This window comes from Gopherus evgoodei, chromosome 2 (assembly GCF_007399415.2).
Source record: "Gopherus evgoodei ecotype Sinaloan lineage chromosome 2, rGopEvg1_v1.p, whole genome shotgun sequence".
Classification (NCBI taxonomy): domain Eukaryota; kingdom Metazoa; phylum Chordata; order Testudines; family Testudinidae; genus Gopherus; species Gopherus evgoodei.
Genome location: NC_044323.1, coordinates 18,081,809 through 18,103,943, shown reverse-complemented (window position 1 = coordinate 18,103,943; position 22,135 = coordinate 18,081,809). Strand labels below are relative to the sequence as shown.

Below are 22,135 nucleotides of genomic sequence, written 5' to 3'. Positions count from 1 at the left end.
TGAACCCTTGGGCTTTGGCTTCAGCCCTGGGCAGTGGGGCTCAAACTTTGGCTTCGGGCCTGGGCCGCAGCAAGTCTAATGCCAAGCCTGGTGACCCCATTAAAACAGGGTCACAACCCACTTTGGGGTCCCGAACCACCGTTTGAGAACCATTGACTTATGGGATCGCTTCAGTGAAGATGACAGTACCAAGGAGATCACACAAATAGGGATTAATTTAAAAATGGTTAAAACTTATTTATGTGCTGAGTGCTTTTGAGAGCCTTGTTAGTGGAGAATTCAGCAAATGTGTTCTGAACTGAATTTCTGTGTTTGCTTTGGAGGTCAATTTTAATGGCCTACTGCCATTGTTATACAAGAGGTGCTGAGATCCTTTCAGAAGTGTACCAATAGCTGACTTTAAGCCCCCCTACATCCCCGCAAAAAAAAAAAAAAAAAAAATTACACGAACCTGAATCAACTATAGAATATTCAGTACTAGAGGGGTGTTCCTTGTTTGAGTCCGAAATAGAAAAGTCATAGCATGGAAGAAAAAGAAGAAGAAATCTATACCTCACAAAAGTACTATTTTACTGACCGCCCAATAAAGGTTCCTTGTCCCAGTATTCTCCATTTACAAATGTTTATGTAGTGGAGGTCCAAATACTTATTCTGTGCTGAAGGGAGAATGTTTTCACAAAGGGTTATATGGTATAGCAGTACCATCTAATATAGTCTAACACATGAACCAGAAAGCAATAAGATGCCAGAGGTACTTTGGAAAAATTACAGCCACTATCTCATACTTTATTAGTGTTTCAAGATTTAATACAGACATAGGTTTTGAGTAGGACTTGTTGTGAGTTTAATCCTCGAGGGACCCATCTAGGGATCTGGGGCAAAAATCTGTCAGGGACAGTACTTGGTTCTGCTGTGAAGGCAGGGGACTGGACTTGATGACCTTTCAAGGTCCCTTCCAGTTCTCTGTGGTTTTTTTTTTTTTTTTTTTTAATATGGAGATATACCTAACACGCTTAATTTTTAATAGAGAAAACCGTTATAAACACTTAATTTATAGCTATAATCCTAGTGGAAAATACCACCCTGACAGTGCTAATCCTTTGTCTACCAGACATATACACAGAATAAGGGCTTGTCTAAACTACCCGCTGGATCGGCGGGCAGCGATCAATCCAGTAGGGGTCAATTTTGAGATAAAGCAACCGCTGAGCACTCTCCCATCAACTCTGGTACTCCACCAGAACGAGACGCACAAGCGGAGTCAACGGGAGAGCGTCAACTGTCAACTTACTGCAGAAGACACCGTGGTAAGCAGAGCTAAGTATGTCGACTTCAGCTACGCTATTCATGGAGCTGAAGTTGCATATCTTAGATTGATTCCAGACGGTAGTGTGGACAAGCCCTAAGTAGCCTAACTTGGGAACGCTTCTAGGAGGAGAGAGTATTCATTCGATCTTTGACATCTCTACTCATAATGCCAAAAAGCACTGTCAGTTGTGATAATGATTTTCAAGTCACGAATATTCCTCCACAGGAATACTGGACGGAATGAGATCGGAACAACTTTCAGGCATTACCAACCTTGGCTGGATTCAAACAAGTATCCTGTAGGTTAAAAGCTTTATATCCTCTTATCAATTTCCTGAGTCATCCAGCCTTCCATTAATAACTTTACCTGGGCAGATACAGTTTAAATTTCTTCAGTGCTGGTAAGGATTCTGGTTATTTCTTAAACAATGCTAACATTAATATGGCAACACATTCAGCAGATAATACAGATCCTAGCAGCAACAATGCTTCTGAAAATCACCTTTTTAGCTGGATGAATCCCTTGGATGTTTTTGACTCCTTGAGGAACTGTTGAATGTATTTGAGCTTGCGGCTGCTGCTGCTGTTGCTGCTGCTGCTGGAGTGGTCCCTTTGTCAATGTGACCTTCCGCACTGGCTGCTGTCTCAGTTCTGGAGGTTGTTGGAGGCGTTGGGGCTGGCCCTCTGGCTGCACAAAGCCAACATTCTCCCCCTCCTGCTGAAATCAAAACCAGAACATGCTGTTCAGTACCTATCTACTCAATGCAAACATTCACTGCCTGTGAAACCTGCTGTGGAGAAGAACTTGGTTAGCGCACAGAGAATTAGAACAACACATACTTGCATACTAAAATCACACCAGTGTCTGCAAGAGAACCGTGTATGGTACACACTTCAGCTACGAACTATATTTAGTTACACAATCCATAATGCAGGAAGTACAAAATACTACATCTGGTATGATACATTTACTGTGTTTTTCAATTGCTTCCTTTCAGTAGACTGTGAAAATGTCCTATTATTTATCCAAGGACTCACCTATTCATTCTTCACTACAATTCCAGCTTTTCAGGCTATACGTTTACGTTCCGCTAACTAAATTTTTTAAAGGGACATATATTGTAGACTAGAAAAGAGCGGCAAAGCAGTCTGAACGAAGCAGGAAGCAGTCTGAACCGTTACACATCTTTCAAACCAAGCAAACCTTCCAAGACTAAAGGTTGGTGATTTTTATTAAGTGCATCTTTATGCTGCCTATTTATAGCCAAAATAAGCTTCTAAGTAGTCTCCTCCCTGCTAACGATGACCAATATTAGAGTAGTTTTCTCCTCCAAGTGTTTTTATTTTTTCTCCCTTAAAAAAAATAAAAATAAAAACAGACGTGACAAACCATGTCCCTGTCTCAGCGTCTGAAGTCATATATGGAAGTACTACAGTCTTCCCAAAACGAGCTGTCTCTGCAATTCAAGCTTGGGATGAGAGGAGAGGTAGAAGAGAGGAGCCTGGAAGAAAAGAGTAAAAGTGTGCAGAGACTCGGCTACTTCCACCCAAGGAACCAGTGATTCTCTCACATGGATACATGTCCACCTTTCCCAGATCAGCTATGGCCAAGTTTACAGTCACCGTACACAGTTTTCTGAAGATTACATACAGCAAGCGACAATATAATTAGTCTACTATGGAAACCTGAGAAGGCACTAGGCAGCCTCACAATTACAAAAAGTGTTTCAAATGGAGGATCTAGCTTGCAATGCTATGCAGCATATTAACAGCTTAAGGGGACCCGTCAAAACATTCAATATCTGTTACAGAATAGTAGAGAAAAGGCTACTCACCAGTAACTATGCTTGAGTATATATTGCCTCTGCAGACCCACACTCAGAACACTCATTCCCCACAGAACTGCTAACTTAACCACTGAGAAATGCACAAAAACAGCAGGAGTCTGGTGGCACCTAGTGCCTGTCATGGCTGCGTGAGCACCCACTCGCTGATCTGAATATTCTAGAAGACCAAGGTAACTGAAGGGCCCCGCAGCATCAACTACTCAGTTTCTTTCGCTAATTCAAAGAATCTACAGAAGGTCTCAAAGAAGAGGGGAAAGTGGACGGAGAGGGTGGATGAGCAGAGGTATTAAGACTTAAACAGTAGTTACTGGGAAACAGTCTCTCTCTGTTCGGAATTACCTTTGTAGATTCCCAATCTGGGAGATTAGCGCCCAACCCCTGGAGGAAGTCAGATGATTAAAAGAGAACTGCCTAACTCACCCAAAACAATCACTGCAATCAAGTACCAACCAGAGTGTCATGGTGCACAAATGTATTCACATACACAAACTGGCTTCACAAATTTCTGTGAAACAAACACGTTAATTATCATAAATTATCAAATTTTGTAGAAAGAACTGAGTCTTTAAACTAGAATGTGAGTGAATACAAAATCCAATCCATTTTGAAAACATTTGTTCTCACAGTTCCCTTTCCTCCCTCTTTTTGACATGTTGGCAAAATCTATGAATAACTTCGGAAATTAACAGAAGGATTTCATCCTAACATGCCAACTTCTTACTGATCAGGACAGACAATATACAAGGTTTTGGGAAGAAGAACAGGTCTATGTAGTCTGAAAGTCAGTAACTTTTTGATAAAATCATGATTGAGGATTTCATCTCAAGGGATACTCTAAAGGAAAATAATTAATTGAAACTCATAACTTGCTCACTCTTCTTACTGGTTTTATACCAGAAAAACATTCAAGATCAGGCAGATTATCTTTTCAAACTCCTCTTGTATGTTGGCTGAAATGCCTGACAAATACACTCTGATACGGGCAAAAAAATGAGGCAAGTATTTCAGATTATCAAAGCTGACTTTTTTTTAAGCAAAAAAACCCAAAATATCTTGGATATCTTAAAGATCTTGAATCAAACATTAAGGCAGCTAGAAAATTATGATGTCTGCATGAACACAGGAGTGAGGAACTAGGATCCTAAGATGGCTCTAGATGCAACAATCAGGACTGATAAAGCCTGACCTGATGGTTAAGTGCCTGCTGGGGGAGGACAGGTGGGGGGAGAGACTTAAACTTAGCTCTCTTTCTTACAAGTCCAAGAGATGAACCCTATATATAGAAAACACTACCTCAGAGTGTGAGAAATCCAGAGATACAAGAGGCAGTATCTGGCATGCTGATGCATCATGGATATTTTAGAATCAGACACCATACACCTCTTCAAATAGGCCTGTTTAAAAGACCCAGGAAAGACCAATGTTTAACTACTGGGCCCACATATCACACAATGAAACTGACCAGACTGAAAAATGAATTAAAGCAATACAAAATCTTGAATGGCATGGAGTCATTCTAAGGCAGCAACACTGCTTCACAATCTTGCAGAACTGTATTCGCTAAGGCCCCAACAATGGGATTTATCGAAAAATTTTACTAAGCGTAAACTATTTAGAGAAAAATGAAAAGTTATAAAAAATGGAAGAAGGCTCACTAACTCAAATACATGTGAAAGCGAAAGAAAGAAGTGATACCCACAACTGACCCTGGCAAAAGAGAAAGAAGGGCAGCTGGATTCAAAATCTATTTTTATATTCTTGTTCTAAATATTTAGGATTTCCACAGCTCCCTATGCAAGCCCAAATGGTTACTACTTTTCTATTTGGCTTGGAAGTCACAGTGCAGGAGCACCATGCATGTGATGAGAGGGATCTACTGCATCCACTCTTGAAAGAGACTTGTGTGTGCATTAAAACTATTTGGAAGCTAAAGGGCCAACAGTGCCACCCCCAGTTCATTGCAAGCCAGCAACAAGTTCTCTCTTTTTTCTTTGCCTAACTATTCAAGATTTTAACTTAAAATGGTATCGCTGTCTTTCTCTGGGGAGTTCAAGTGCAAATATTGCTGCCAGGTCAGCACTTGTCCAGGAGCAAGCAAGCAAAGGCTTGTAAAATGAATTTGTCTTAGTACTATTCATTTCAGTTTGTTACAGACATAGCTGATCAAAGACACATTATCCAAGCCAAAAAAGGTAGCTCAAGGTGAAAATGAACAAAGTGTATGTGTTAATATGTTTATATCACAGTTCAAATATTAGAATAATTACCCACATCATGCTTTAAGTCCAATTCCTTACATTGGACACAATCAATGTCAGTTTCCACAAGTTCTAAGTCTGAAAAACTAAGCCAGTAAAGCTGATACATCAGGGGTTCTCAAACTGGGGGTTGGGACCCCTCAGGGGGTTGCAAGGTCATTACATGGCGGGTCGTGAGCTGTCAAGCTCCACCCCAAACCCCGCTTGCCTCCAGCATTTATAATGGTGATAAATATATTAAACAGTGTGTTTAACTTATATGGGACGGTCGCACTCAGAGGCCTGCGATGTGAAAGGGGTCACCGGTAAAAAAAAGTTTGAGACCCACTGTGATACATCAACTACACATACTTCAGAGTCAGAACATTTGGACTTCATGCTACAAAAGTAACTAACAGACCACTTATCTCTGATGGGGATACAGCATCAACTTCAACAATTTTTTGCATCCTACCTACAAAGGAAAATGTAAACCATAACACACATGCTGGCATCCAATTCTCCTTCCAGGGAAATATTAACATGGGATCTCGAGGGCAAACAATACATACAGTAGTGGAACTTCTAATCTGCATATTAAAATTGGGAAAGGTTCTCTGGTTTATGGTAAAATGGTAGATAGAAGAGAGGGGTGGTGTTGAATTCTACTTGATGCTAGATTCTGTGATGCCTGGGCCAGAGCAGGTGGTTGAGCTGTTGAAGAACCAGGCCCACAGCTTGCAGAAGAATAAGCTTGAGATGCTAGTGTCTCTAGTATACCCTAATATAGTTGTTAAGTCTCTTAATTCTTGTTGATTTTTCTTGAAAGCAAAAATAAAAATTTGACAACTTCTTACAAATTTTCTGTTTTTTTTAAACACTTTTCACCAGCCTAGTTTTGATTTATTAAAAGTTTTTAACACCCAGGGTAAAAGAAAGGGGCCAGCAGGTCCACCTATCATTTTAACTTTTGTCCTCAAAATCTATTTTGATTTTTAAAAAGTTCATAAAAACACTTGATTTTTGGGATATGTATTTTAATACTAGATCTTGCAAAGAGACGTCTATCATTCATTTACTCTTTTATAGACAATTTGATGCACAAAGTTTTGACACTTCAGGTGAAATTTACCCCATCCATATAGCCAACACATGGCTATGGACCACAAATCCACTTAAATCCTATACTACAAATCCTATATTTAAAATCTATACTGAGGACTTAATTGGGATGATTTAAGTGGTGAACGGCTTCTGCCCAGGGGAAAAGTTCACCCTTTGCCTAAATATCAATAATGAAAAAATATTTTCTTGAGATACTGGCTGCCCCTTAAACTCTAAAGCACAAACCATTTTTCCCCTTCACAATTTGAATTATCAAGTTTTATCTAAGGCTTGTTCCCCAATTGCTAACTTACAGTCAGGCGTGAACATTTCTGGTCAAAACCCTGAAAAACTGGGTTTAAACGGCAGTCATGACAAAAGCTGCTATGTGTAGCAAGAGTTCTATCTGTTCACCTGAAAGTCTTTGGAATATAAGGGAAACTGGTTATTTGCCAAAGAAAATCTGCTCTTAAAAGTCATCTGACATAAAAATCCTACTAGTTCTAAATATTGAATATAATTTAAAAATGAAAACTCACAAGGAATGAGCAAGTGGATTTGGTCTATATTATGAATATTTTTTTCAAACCTCGAATGCTAAAGAACATATTTGCAAAGTATTCTAAAACAGTGCAATGAACAGAAATTGTTTCATTCATGCATGCCAGTGATTTTAAAACAGATTTGTCAGATACAGATTACGATCACATTTCAAAGTGGTCGCTATATAATATTTCAGTTGTTTATTTTATCAATTCTTTGCATCTTCAGAAATTTAAAAGTTATCCTGTCTTAACTGAATATAAAATGAGTTCTATAAAGGGTGGGGGGGGGGGGGTTTGTTTGTTTTTTTTTAAGAGGGGGGCCTGAATTTAGTAAGCTAAGGCATTGTACTCTATCAGGGATGTTATGACAGTTTTACAATACAGATGAAGTTTGTTTGCCACCAACATTAGCAGGACAAATTTATTTATAACAAATGCTTTAAAAATGTACTGATAAAAATGCCTATTGATACTGTCAGCGCTTCTTGCAATTTGACAGATCAAATCTTATTTTCATTCTTAAACCCCATGAAGGAGCGATATCACCAACTTGCATTCTGTAGTGAGCAAATTGATTAATCCCTCCCTATAGAAATCTCAACTCTTGATTACACCTATCAGACGTTAAGCAGCATTATTCTAGAGTGACAACACTTGACAAATTCCCCAACCATTTTTCTCAGCCTTTGTGGCCCTGCTAGCTTGTATTAACCCTGATGAAAAATTAATTTTCCTTATCTTCTGCTAAACCCCAAAATCCAAATCCGCCAAACTGGCAACTCTTTCTGTAAAGGTATTATGAAAACCTCTAAAAGATTAATTGCATGTCTTCAGGTGACATTAAATTAATTTCTATACTCATGACAGACATTTGATACTCCGTACTGAGAGGACAGATAACATTGTCAGGATACACAGGACAGTGGTGTAGTGTCCCAGGGCAGCCTCTTATGCATTCTCCTTTCGATAAGGCCATACTTCACTGTCACCCGCACTGTTACTGATCTTGCAGCCCATAGACCTCACTGCACAGGTTTCTATTAACTACTACAATGCTGTGTCTATCCATGTAATCTTTAAAAAGCTAATTCAAAAATCACCCAACAGTAAATGGATGTGCATGCTGCAAAAGCACTTCACAAATCAATCTAAGTTTATTTACTTTAAGTATCACATGCATAAAAACAGAGGCAACAACAACAAAAGAGGTTCTAATATGCTCACCTCATTCTGTGGGTCTATTTGTTTAAACATACACCATAATTCAAACAGAGCATGTGGCAAAAGATGAAGTCTTAAATCTTACCCCGAAAACCTCAAAGCCCCAAATCGTCTTTGTAATTGATTTTCCTTGGGGGGCGGGGGAAATAAAAACTCTATATGCAGTTTAAAAGTCAGTATTTCCAGAAAAAAGTCACTTTATAGATCACAGCAGTTGAGAGAAAATATCTATTAGATCATTAAAGTCATCCTCCTTCAATGGCAGAAGATAGTCACTATATTTTATCATATATCTACAGTATATAGGTCTCTGTGTGGAAATAGATTTTAAACTGATACTACAATGGGTTATAACCAAAAAGACTAAAGTCCACATAGACTGTGATGCTAACACAGCAGTGTGATACACAAAAATAAACACTGTAAAAACAAAGCAAAACCACTGATAGCTACGCTAAAATGTAAGGAAAACAGCTAATTAATAGTTCAGGACATTTATCAACAGTATTAGCAGAACAATAGGTGCTGGTCAAAAAGAAACTCCTATGTAGCATTTTTTATCTATAGATACTGAAAGTACTGTACAAAGATGGCAAATATGTTTCCCATTCTAACGATTGGGAAGCTAAGGCATAAGGCATAATTACCAAATATCACACAAGTCAGTGGCAGGAGTCTTCAGACTCAAGTTCAGTGTTCACCCTGACTGGGACATGGCTGATGCTTGTCATTACTTTTTAAATGAAAGAACAGCAACAATACATTGACTGAATACAATTCCCACTTTGCTCCCTCCACCCATATTGGATCATAGCCATCTCTACTTAAAAGAGAAATTCAGTACTGATGAGCAATCTAAGACAGAAATTAACTATCTAAGTTCCAACTATTTACTCTCACACAAAAAGAAAAGTATATGCCTGGCAGACACAAGGTTAGATTAAGTATCACTGAAATCAAATAACTGGGTGACCAATCAAGCAGTCTCCATTTATATTGAAGGAACTGACCTTTTCTAACTCTTATCAGAACATTACAGTGGATGTTTGAGGAAACGTATATTTTTCCCCTTTTGATTCTTAAAATTTTGATCATGAAGCCAGCTTACTCAGAACAAATATACACAGAGATAATACCATACAAAACGACATGGACAGAAAAATATACCTACATTCCCTTTCCAGCTCAGTACAAAAGGAAACGTGTTTCAGTCAAATTACAGACAGGCATTCAGTAAGCAATGATGTACTGAATACCTTGCATGCCTCCTTCAAAAGTGGGCTGAAAATTTCCTTGCTTGGAAATTTGTATGTTGTTCATAACTGCACAGTGGTAAAAGGGCACAAGCCTTATCTACGCTACAGCTTTGGCCATTACTATGACTGTAATAACTGCACAAATGGTGAATTATCGCTACTTCCTTTACTAGGGTAGACTCAACCTGAGTTATTGAGTGTGGTATGGGAAATTCCCCAATAAAATGTAAATATAACTGCAAAGATACAGTAAAATCAACTAAGTTTGAGACTTGCTATGTGTAGTAAGAGGAGGCCCTGAGATATAAACCTTGGTATCAGAGGCCTGGTATGAGGCCTAAGGCCTGAACTAAAGTAATAGTCAAGACTTTGCTAACATAAAGCCAAGTGGAGCTGTGAGCCAGAGGCAGGCCCTGCTCACATAAGCTGGCAAGGAAAGGGCTGATGCTGCAAGAAGATACGAACCTAAAAGGTACTGAACACTAGAGATTAGAACATTCACATACTTGCACATTCTACACAGATAACAAGGAACAAACTGACCCATCCCAATGACAGGGGCAAAAGGGTAATACGATGGATAGAGTTGTTTTGTTCAAACCAACATGTACAAGGTGAGAGGTGGCACCTTACTACATAGAGGAGTTGTACCTTGCTACGTAGAGGGGTTGCACCTCAATACGTCAGGAGTGATGTGTAACTTGTTTGTACCTGTGTATAAGAATGCATCCCTAGTGCGGTGTCTTTGTCCAGCCGAGGGGGCAGTGGAAAGTCCCGCCACTAACTGAGCGGAGTCCATTGACCCTGGGCACATACTCGTAGCATGCCCTGTAGAGTAACGATCTGGAGGGAACTATTATTGTGTCCAATATGGCAATAAAGCTGGCCGAAGTGCCTTCGTACCTTACTAGACTCCGTGGTCATTGGGGTTTCTCTTTGGGTCTGCTGTGTCAGCTATCTGCAGAGTTGGGGCAGCACACAGAGGGAACACACGCACGCAGCCGAGTGATATCAACACTGAACAGAGCAGAGCACCACACCGGTAGCATCTGATAACACCTCTGACAACACTATGTACATAGCCTTCACTGAGTTACAGTGTCTCTATTTTAAAATCTACCTCCTTCCACCAAAAACAACGCACTGTTTTAAGCAATAGAAAAAGATCACTTCAGAGCAAGTACACTGGGATTATTTTAGCAGAGGTAAAGAAAGCCCCATAATACATATTTCATAGAATACATGGTGTGTAGTATGCATATCTGCTATTGGGACACACCTTTTTGGATGGAGACAAGGGGTTTGTCAAGGAAAATTCCTGTTTTGGGGGTAGAACATCCATTCAAAATGCTAGGGGCTACCAGACCACAGAAGCTGGTCACTATTTTGTTTCTCCAGTCGCGCAGTACGTCTTTCAAAGAAAATCTCCATGTCAGGCTTTTCTATTGGAAAACCTCTATAAGTAGTTCTTTCTCCCTCTAAGTGAGTCAGCTTTTTTATCTTGATTCTTAAAGCACACCCATCATTGATATATTTGAGCACCAAAATTAATATTCAGCAGGTTTAAAAACAAAACAAAAGGAAGTACTTCTTCCCATGGTGAACAGTCAACCTGTGGAACTCATTGCCAAGGGCCAATCTGAAGGCCAAAATTATAACTGGGTTCAAAAAAAGAATTAGATAAATTCATGGAGGATAGATCAAGGACACAACCCTATGGACGCAAGATGGTCATGGACACAACTCTATGCCCTGAGTATCCCTAAACCTCCAACTGCCAGAAGCTAGGACTGGACAACAGGGGATGGATCACTCAATTGTCCAGTTCTGTTCATTTCCTCTGAAGCATCTGGAATCAGCCACTGCCGGAAGACAGGATACTGGACTAGATGGACCATTGTGTATGACTGTTATGTTCTTACACCATTAAAGTGAGCACAACGAGATTAAACTTTCACTTTCCCTCATTCTGTAAGATCCTTGTTTTGTTTCAAAACATGATTTTGGTGTGCTTTTCAGGAGTAGATAGGTCAGAATAGGTTCTGAACATGCCCAGATGTGTCATTCTGATCTCTTCCGTTAGGAAAAGCAACTCTGCCTCCTCCTTGCAATCTTGACACTACACTAGTGGAAATGTCACTGTGGTCATTACTTTACAGAGTGAAACAGTCCCACTGATATTTGAGGCTATCCTAACATAGGACTTTCAACATGAAAACCAGAATCTTAAAATTGAACCAGCATTCAACAGAAAGCCAGTGAAGAGAGATTACTGGGATGATGTGCTTTTGTTGGACTGTGCTGCTGAGCAAACAAGCTGCTATGTTCTGAACTGACTGGAGTTTCCAGGTTGGCACGTTCATTCCTAATTTTTCTAGTTCAAGTTTCCTGGCTTAGTTGAAGGTTTCTTTTTGCCTATATTAAAAGCTGGTGAGTCACTTATATATTACTTGTCAACAGCAAGTACCTCTGACTGTTGATGTACATGAAATTGGTGTTGGATTCTCACCTCATACTTTTTCCTTTTAAATAAAGAACAGTAAAACTTACAGGATGCTCATTTCTAGAAACTGTTGACTGTGCACCCACTTTCCTGGAGGAAAGTGCCCCCCACTTTATACCCACAACCAATAACTCTGGTTGGCTCCTCAACAGATTGTGATATTCATCCATAAGTAGGACTACCTAGAACCTTGAAAGAAAAGTCAATGCTTGTTAATTTGAGAGTTGTCTCTCTGAAAGAGACTCAGATAATGTCTCACCTCACGGTAAAGTCATTTTGAGCTTGATCTACACTGCTCCATAGTTTGGACAATGACCGGTATGAATAGCAGTGTGCACTGAAATGCTGCACTGTAATCCCCCCATGGGGATGCTGTGCGCTTGAAATAAAAGTTTCCCTAGTTTGCATTAATGTAGCCCTCTTCAGCCACATGGATCTTGCAGCCTTAGAGATGCTTAGATGAACAAATCCCTGCAGACTGACAATTTCTTTACCAAGCCAAAACAGGAACCCAGTGCGTACCACTCTGCTATGGCCACACAAATCTGTTTGTTCAACTCTTGCCATGTCCTTCCCCAAGCTTCTAGCATTATGTTTTCCATAGCACTGATGGTATTCAGTTATTTAGTTCTCCATTTGCGTTTGAGTGTCTTCTAGACGCGAGGTATACCTGTATTAGTGCCTAGCTCCTCTAGTTTCTTAAATGTTGAACATTTTATATTAAAGCATTTCATTGCTCTTGGAGTCACTAAATTTAAATGAGACAAATCTGCATCCTTTCCCACTCCAATAATCCCATGTTGACCAATTTTCACTTTAAAATAAGATTTCTATTAGTGACATATTTTTACTTACGCTGTCACGGTCATCCTCTATCATTTCCTCTCATGAAATCCAACTACTACTTGATGTTGCAATAATGTACATTAGGCCCACCATGCGAGACTGTTTTACAGTATAAAATTCCAAAATTAAAGTGCAGGAGACTATTACAATTTTAAGGGAATGATGGAATCTGCTTTTACAGTATTCAATGAAAAGCCTAGTCTTACAATTGTATATAAAATTTAGTCAAAATTTCAAAAGGTCTGTTCTCAGGCTGATAAGAGGATGCATTTTATTTTGCATATACTCTAAGTTATTTGCAGTGAAATTAGATTATAATTTAACCCGTTAAACATGGATTCCTTTTAGTCAGGATTTGATTGCCAGCCTCTCAAAGTGCCATCTAGTTCTTCTCTTGCTCTTGACCTCACCTAACTTTATGCCCTGGTCTCCTCCTGCACTGCCCTCCCATTAACTGCTCCTTTGCCCATGTGTGAATTCATGTCTCCTTTTGTACCATCCCACTAAGAAGTGTACCCCCCTCTCTAAAAGACTTGTGAAAATCATAACTTATTCCACCTCAATGAACCATATCAATCTATGCCCCAATGGCACCTATATAGTTTTCAATATTTTGCACCAACCTGTGCCTTTAGAGTGTACTTTTACAGAGCAAGAAATTCAGTGAGTTTTTCAGTAGGGAACATTCTAATTTGAGAAATATTGCTAGATTGATATTTTACAGATACTGGAAGTCTGTCCATCCATTATCTTTGGCTGAGTTTTAATCTCCTTGATGTTTAGATTAGAGCAGCTTCTTGAGTGTCACTCTTTTTGTGCTGAGTTGTAAGTGTGAAAAAGAGGCATTAAGATGCAATATAAAATACTGGCCTACATTCAGTTTTTGCCTGCACACCTAATATGACATGCACACTGACCTTACTTGTGCCCAAGACCATTCTTTCAGATGGTGGGGGATGAATACTGATGCTGATGCCATCTCCCACTGTGAAAATAACATTATTGTACTCTGCTAATGTTCTGATATTCCACACCTGAGAGCTGCATTTCAGATATGGGTTGAAAGTTCCCTATATACTTCTTGCCACGTAAGTGTTTGTATAAGCTCTTCTGATGTCTTTGGACGAAAGGCGCTATAGAAATTTAAATTATTTAAACAATTTTTATTGGCTGTAATGAACAATACACATACAAGCAAAACAAATACAATCAAGCAAATCTTAGTAGATAAATTTACATCATCCAAAAGGATTGTCTAAACCAAGAACATTTTTTCCCATTTTTAAGAATTCAGTGTTCAACTACCTCCCTCCTTGACCGTTATCCTAAATAAAGCAAAGCTATCTGCCCTTTAGCTGCCCTCTTCAATCTTTTTTACACAACCCAAGAATATATCCTTACAGACTGAATTTCCAACGAAAATAGTTTGTCAGCTATTTCGGTCACGCTTTTCAGATGCAGTGTCGGGCAGTAGTTGCTATAACTCATGAAAATCTAAGACTTCACTTTTAATCCAAACAGAACATAGGTACTTATACAAAAGGCCCACTAGTGCACTTATACAAAAGGCCCACACAGACAAAGAGTGGTGTATTCTTGGTCCAGCATAAGATTCAGCATTTTCGGGCCACAGAGGCTGAGACATATCACTTTGAGCAAGGAAGACCAGTCTTTGGCTAGGGAGAGATCACCCAATAATAAAATAAGATGACTGAGTGGTACAACAATGATTTAAAAACATCATGCAATGCCAACAGAACTTCAGACCAATCAATGGACATGTCTAACATGCCGAGTTTGTATAACCTTTTAACACTTAAGATATATAGGGCTAACACTGGGTACAAACCTGCTCCCTCATGACCAGGATCATTCCTGCTCTATGATATTGGATTTACAGATTTCAACTGCACTAGATATTTTTTGAAGTATCTACTATGTCTGCCTACAAATATCCATTTATTACTGTATTTCCTCCCAACAAATACCATTTCAAGATCTTATCCTGTCTGAATCCTATTGTGTTCTTTATCTAGTATTGAGATCAGGCCTCTGATTGAGCCAGACAAATCTAAGACTGTTTCTCATGGACAGCATGATAATAATATGCTGATCTTGTGTATCCAAGACACAGTGAAGTGATATCCTGAAGATATGCAACAAAGTAAGACCGAAGCTAGATAAGCTATGCCAACAGAGGTCTTGTAGCTCTGCAAAAAAGCAAAGCCTTGATATCAAAAATATCTGTTGAACGCCTGATCCCACTGTCTCTTCAAGTGCTAAAGATCAGACTGACTAAACTTGCCAAGCATACTTGGAGTACCAAGACTGAAAGGGAACAATCAAAATAGAAACACTCACACAGGCACTCCTCCTTGCTCATCTAGAGGCACGAAAGGAAGGGTTGGCCTTAAAATGTTTGAGGAACTAGGATTCTGGTAAAAATGACAGCTATGACATGAAATAAATAAGGATAAATTCTATCATTAACCCCTTGCATCACATGACTAGTCCCTGATAGGGCATGCAATACATTGCAGTGTCTGACACACAGGAAGTGTTCATCTTCTGCTTTCTTTTTCTTGAGGCTTGTCAGGCACATACTGGAGCATTTACTGCAGGAGAGGGCAAACTATGGTCTGAGGGCTGGATCCAGCCCCTCAGGGCTTTCGATCTGGCCTATGGGATTGCCAGCCCCGGGGCACAGCGGGGCTAACGCAGGCTCCCTGCCTGCCTTGGCCCCATGATGCTCCCAGAAGTGGCCGGCACCATGCCCCTAGGAGAGGGCTCTGTGCACTGCCCTCGCGTGCAGGCACTGCCCCCCACAGCTCCCATTGGCCAGGAACGGGGAATCACGGACAATGGGAGATTCAGGGGTGGTACCCCTAGGTGAGGGCAGCACACAGCGAAGTTGCCTACCCCACCCCAACCCCGCCCCGCCCCCAGGAGCCACTGCTGGCTATGCTGGACACTTCTGGGAGCAGCATGGGGCCAGGGCAGGCAGGGAGCCTGCCTTAGCCCCACTGCTACCCCAGAGCCGCTCAAGGTAAGCGATGCAGGGCCCTGCACCCCAAACCCCTCCTGCACCCCACACCCCTGCCCTGAGCCCCCTAACCTCCTGCCTTGAACCCTCTGCTGCACATCTCTACACCCCCAATCCGCTGCCCTGAGCCCCCAATGCCTTGCCCTGAGCCCCCTGCTGCACCCCTCCGGTACCCCAACCCCCTGCCCTGAGTCCCCTCCCGTACTCCACACCCCATCCTGCACCCCTGCCCTGAGCCCCCTCCTGCACCACAAACCCCTGCTGAGCCCCCTCTCACACTCTGCACCCCATCCTGCACCCTATACTCCTACCCTGAGCCCTCAATTCCCTGCCGAGCCCCCTGCCACATCCTTCCTGTACCCCAACCCTCTTCACCAAGCCCCCTCTTGCCTCCTGAACCCCTCCTGCACCCCGAACCCCAACTTCCTGCCCTGAGCCCATTCCTGCACTCCATACCCCTCCTGCACCCCAACCCTTGTTCCGAGCCCTTCCTGCACACTGCACCCGCTTCCCACAACCTGCACTCCCTCCCACACCACAAGCCCCTGCCCCAGCCCTACATTCATGGCCCTGCATACAATTTCTCCATCCAAATGTGGCCCTCAGGCCAAAAAGTTTGCCCACCTCTGATCTACTGTGTCAGAGACACTGGACAGCAAATATCTTTTTTTGAGGATACTTAATTGGTAAATATTGCAATTTCATGAAATCTTCTTTAAAAAGACTATTCGTCCCATGAGTACGAAGTGTAGTCATAGCCACTTTGATGGGTCATCTTATTTTATTCAGAGATATGGGGATATTGCATACCTGGAGTCAGATACTCTAGCTAATACCCTAACACCTAGTTATGTAAAGGACTTGCTGCACACAAAATAAAGACTCACACTGGGGTGTATCCTTACTCAACAGCAGGAGCCACTGTTCTCTGAAAGTAATTTTGAACCAAGAAAACTGACAACTTTCTTAACAAGGGAAATCAAGTTTGGCACAGCTGCTTTGAGATTAAATAAAACCCATCATTAGCATATAATGCCACTTTGATAACTGTTCTACCCACCACGGTATCAGCAAGCAGTCTAATGAGCAGACAGTTTTTGCCAACAGCTCCTGTGCAAAGCAAAACCGGTTTAGATAAAAGGTGTGGTATGAGCATGATCTCAGTCCATTCCCTGTTAGATAACTGTTTACTTTACATTATTTAGTACTATTGCCAGTCTGCTAAAAGAGAGGACTTTTCAAGTGTGTACTGACATACACTGGCACAGCTGGGTAGAGTAGCCTGCACAGTGCCTAACCAGTAACAATCTCACCATTCCATGGGCATTAAAGACTTCGTCTGGACAAACAATTAAAGAGAAAGGGAAATGGGTATAAATGATCTGTAGTTTTGACAGCAGCAGAGAGGTTGCTATACTGCAGAATCAAGTCACTGCTTACAGATAAAAGGAGCCAAAGCATATTCTGGTGGCTGACAGCACGGAAGTCATGCAAACCTAATTTAGACTGAGGAAGAAAGATTAGGGAGTAAATGTTCTTTTAAAAAAAAACACATCACCTGGACGTCTCAAAGGTCTGGCAATAACTGCTGTATGCTGCAGTACTAAAAAACAGAGTTATAAACAGGATCTGAGATCCTTATAGTCTGCAGGCCTCTCATAAACTTGTTAATCTTTTTTAATATACTGAGCATCAAAACAGGCCAGATTGCCCCCCTGTTGCTGAGATTTTCCCTTTTTTCTGTGTGGCACATGGAACAAAGTAATATAGATTCAGCTTTCCGACATACTATTAAAAAATTAATTAACCATCTTGATCAGAGTTAAAAAGCTAATGGTAATGCTTGCTTTCATTTTTCTATAGTCTGAAAGAAAACAAATATTCCATGGTGACAAGGAAAAGCAACTACATACCATGCATAGACAGCCTGTTCTATGCTGATGATCCTGCAGATATGAACTGAATTTTCAAGGGACAAGAGCAAGTCTGCATAGCATACAATGCAGCAGGAACGATACATGTATTTAATGTGGCTAAATCTGATGGCAAGCAACCTTACTGTATAATTGGTGTAAAAAAAAAAAAGTCACTTATGGTTGGCTGGAAAAAGAAAACATTAAGGAAAAAAAAACTGTTTCATGACACTTGCTACATTGGGCACTGAATCATTTGCCCTGGAGACCTCTATGCACTGGTGGCTGGGGTTGCAGCTTGATGTTTTGTCTCACCAGATAAAAAGAAAAGTTGGGGCCAGACTGTTTTTGTTGAATTACCAAGAATAAAATAAGCCAGTCACACTACTTGCAGGCCAATGGGATTCCTGAAAGCATGATTATATTTTTATTTAGTCCAACAGAAGGGATTACCTACAACTTCTGGTATTTACTCCTTCTACTGGACTAAAGTTACTACCAATGTCTGAAGAAAGTCATCATCCACTCATACCAGATCCTCATTGGTCATATTCTTTCTATTATGCTAATATATTTCTTAAAAAAAAAATGTTAAGAGGACCTTTACAGTCACTGTGTAACTATACAATTTGAAACATTTTGAAATTTGTAATCTAATAAAATCCTAATGAAAAGTAGTCACCTTTAATACTTTAGTATCTCCAGCATTTTAATTTCCTCTTCCCTTTTAAAAACACCAAGAATTATCTCTGTCTCCCTTTGCATATGTATACGGTGCTTATTACCAAGATACCTGGGCACCTAAGACTACATTTTGAGCTACTTATTTGCTAAATTCTATTATTTAACAAAATCAGATTTTGAGAGAAGAGTGAGAAACAACTTCTGTAACTGAGATCCTGTTCAACCTCTGCTAACACACTGAATATGTCCACCTGCTTGTCGCTTACTGCAGTTCTAGTGGTTTCCTCAATTAGTGTATAGATTTCTTTCAGATTGCCCCTCTCCTAAAAGGTACCACAGCACAGAAAGATTTTTATATTTAAATATTTTTGCACAAGGCAAAGCAAGGACCAGATGTCTCTCAGAAAACCCTGTAGTTAGACCCTGTGAATTTTCATCTTATTCTGCACTCCTATTTTTTTCAATTAAAAAAAAAATCAAATTTAATATAGATCAGTGGTTTTCAATCTGTGATCCGTGGATACCTAGGGGTCTGCAGATTATGTCTAAGATTTCCAAAGGGGTCCGCTGCACCTCCATTCAAAATTTTTTAGGGGTCCGCAAATGAAAAATGTTGAAAACCATCGATATAGATATTGGCTGGATGAATACAGAAAAACATTGTGAATATACAATGCTACTAGGACCACCACCAGTGCTCAGGGGCCAATGCAGACAATGGACCCCTTTGTCAGAAGATAAATACATCTGATTTAGACACAAAAGTGAAATGGTGGCATTTTCAGTCTAGTCCCTAGTACAAAATTTCCTCTCCCAAATTCTGTTTATATCACAGTTTTGTAATGTGGTTCTCAAAGAAAAAAGGGTTGCCCACAGTGTTCAGACAACTATGCTAGCTCCAGCCATACTTAAACATGACTGGCTGCAAGTTTGGTTTCAACTGCCTGATGGACAGGGCATATGTCTTTTTTTTTTTTTTTTGGGGGGGGGGGTGTTAACCCCTCAAATTTAAAAATAGCCACACAAATTCTTTTCTCCCATACATCAAAGCATTTCTGGACCAAAATGCTCCGTGCCAGGGTTTCTTAAATTGGGGTCTGCGAGGGTACTCCAGGGGGTCTGCAAGTCATGGCTGGGGCCACTGGCCTGGCTGATAAACTTCTCTCCCTCCCTCCCAGTGCCTCCTGCACGCTGTGAAACAGCTGTTCAGTGGAGTGCAGAAGGCGCTGGGAAGAAGGGGCAGGGGTAAAGACAGGGTGCGCTCATGGGCAGGGCAAAAAGAGGCAGGGAAGAGGAGGGGCAAGGGTGGAGTAAGGATGGGGCCTTGGGGGAAGGGGCTGGAGTGTGGGGGGGAGGGGCTAGGACTTGGGGGGGGGCAGCTCAGTGGTTTGAGCATTGGCCTGCTAAACCCAGGGTTGAGTGTTCAATCCTTGAGGGGGTCATTTGGGGATTTAGTTAGGGATTGGTCCTGCTTTGAGCAGGGGGTTGGACTAGATGACCTCCTGAGGTCCCTTCCAACCCTGATATTCTATGACTGAGCGAGGGATTTAGGAGTCTGCAAAAAAATTTAAATCAAAATGGGGGTCATCGGGTTGCTAAAGTTTGAGAACTGCTGCTCTATGTAAAGATTCACAGGTGAAGAATTTTTAGGTGCAAGTTACAAGCACCCAAAATGAGTAGATATTATTCAGGAAATGGTGATGTAAACTTAATGGTAACCCCACTCCAGTGCAATATATTACAGCAAACCTCTGTTCCAACAAGTTTTTTTAAAAAATAACTCTTGTCTATAACTCTGAAAATCATCTTCCGAAATACGGATTATTAGTTCTGTTGAATTTGCTGTTTTCTTTTCAAAATAGGTTCTTTTCCTATTTTAGAATTGCATTGGATAGAACACACAAAAACAGACCATGACAAAACAACACAAAAATAGATGAGCCTTGGAAACTTACCCCTCCTGACAACTTAATCACCCTCACTTTGGTGCTGACATGGGGCCCATCTCCACTACCAGTGTTTGCCCGTTGCATGACAGTCCTTTTCACACCAGGTTTCAGTTCCTGAGGCCTTCCTTGTATCGATGCCACTCTAGCAGTCTGTCCTGGGGTGAGTGATGCTGTAGTTGCTGAAGGTTTTGTTTGTAATACTTTCGGCAATGGCTGAAGCTGACTTTGTGGTACTGTTCTAGTCTGTCTCAAAGGCTTCACTGTTTTCACTTGCTGTCCTTGAAAATGCATATTAGCCCCATCTTGCATGAAATCTGTGGGTTTGGGCTGAATATTTGCAACTACCATGTCTTGCTTTTTAACAAGAAGTCTATTTTTCACATTTTGCCTGGTCTGTGCACCAGGATGGACAATAAATGGATTTCCATTGGTGGGAAACTCTGATGATTCCTCTTCCTGCTGTGTGAAAGATTGTTGTGTAGGAGGCTGTTGCTGCTGTTGTGCAAGTCTTTCAAGTAACTCTCTCTTTCTAGCACCTGCCTGCTGCTGCCGTCTCAGCTCCTTCTGTTTCAGAATTTCTTCTCTTAGGCGTTTCTGTTCTTCTATCTTCAAGCGGTATAATCTGGTTTCTTCATCTTCATCAGGAAACTACAAAAAGGAAAGGAAAGGCATTTACTGAAATAGTGAAATATGTCCAGTTTACTCAAAGCTAACATGAAGTTATTATTTTATAAGATGTCATAATGGCATGACTCTGAAAAGATATTTTGAAATTACCCCAACATTGTGCTAAAACTATTAGTGACATCTCTTCCAGTAAGATCTGCTATTCATTAGAGACAAGCAACTTGAATCTGTTTTAGGAATTAGATATACTACATCCGGGGGGGCGCACTATATTGCTAGTTTAGAAATCTTATCAAAATACTAAAAATGAAGTCTTATAAATTGGAATTCTTGTAGAAGTTTCTGAAACCAATTAAACTATTAATATAATTCAAGATATAAAAATATGTTTCAAATGGAAAGTAACAATACAGAGGCAATCCACTGTCACACAGGTTTTATCTTTCTCTTTTCTGACAAACTAACAAAAGGTAGGGTGGTAAATGACCTGAAAAGCCCTGATTAGAACTATTGATTTTCCTTACAGAATTTTCAGCCTGATCTCAAACTCATTTGTCACACAATAATTGGTTATAATGAACAGCACAAGTCAATCTCTCTGACCTTGAACTCATGCACTGTCCTCAGAATCAAAATGTTGCCACATGCAGTGTTGGAATATTAATGGTATATAGAGAATGCCTTTAATATTCCATCCCTAAGCCTTTCTGAAAGTATTATACTCTGCCAAATAACCTTTCTAAAGGTCCTGCAACTTTGGCAGAAAGTGTCCTTATAGGAAGCTATAAGAAACAGGGAACAGTTAAGAAAATGCAGATGCCCATCTTCAAGAAAAAAGATCCAGCTCGCTTTTGAGATAGCTACTTCAACAGGATGTATATATTTTATTACAAAATATACCTGATGGAATTAGATTCAATTTTAAATGGATTTAAGATTGTTTTTAAAGCAATCTGCCTATAAAACACGCTATATAATTAATTTACTATTTCAATGAACAGATCATTCTGATTTTAGGCTATACTTACCAGAAATATTTTCCAAATAAAATA

The 22,135-nt window shown here is 40.4% G+C and overlaps 1 protein-coding gene across 9 annotated transcripts in view; it reads right to left on the bottom strand.

Annotated features, from left to right (window-relative positions):
• RBM33 (RNA binding motif protein 33) overlaps positions 1-22,135 on the bottom strand; it is a 165,861-nt gene that overhangs the window by 37,183 nt on the left and 106,543 nt on the right. For 6 of the 9 annotated variants that reach the window (XR_003998741.1, XM_030550087.1, XM_030550084.1 and 3 more), the window contains 2 exons: positions 20,463-21,104; positions 1,811-2,026 (listed from right to left, as the gene is read on the bottom strand). Coding sequence is in view for 8 of the 9 variants with exons in the window: in XM_030550087.1 (XP_030405947.1) it covers positions 1,811-2,026; positions 20,463-21,104 (858 nt within the window). In the remaining variant the exon portion in view is untranslated. Of the gene's footprint in view, positions 1-1,810; positions 2,027-2,698; positions 2,811-14,055; positions 14,544-20,462; positions 21,105-22,135 lie in introns of those variants that run through there. The other 3 variants (XM_030550091.1, XM_030550086.1, XM_030550092.1) reach the window with 3 other exon arrangements.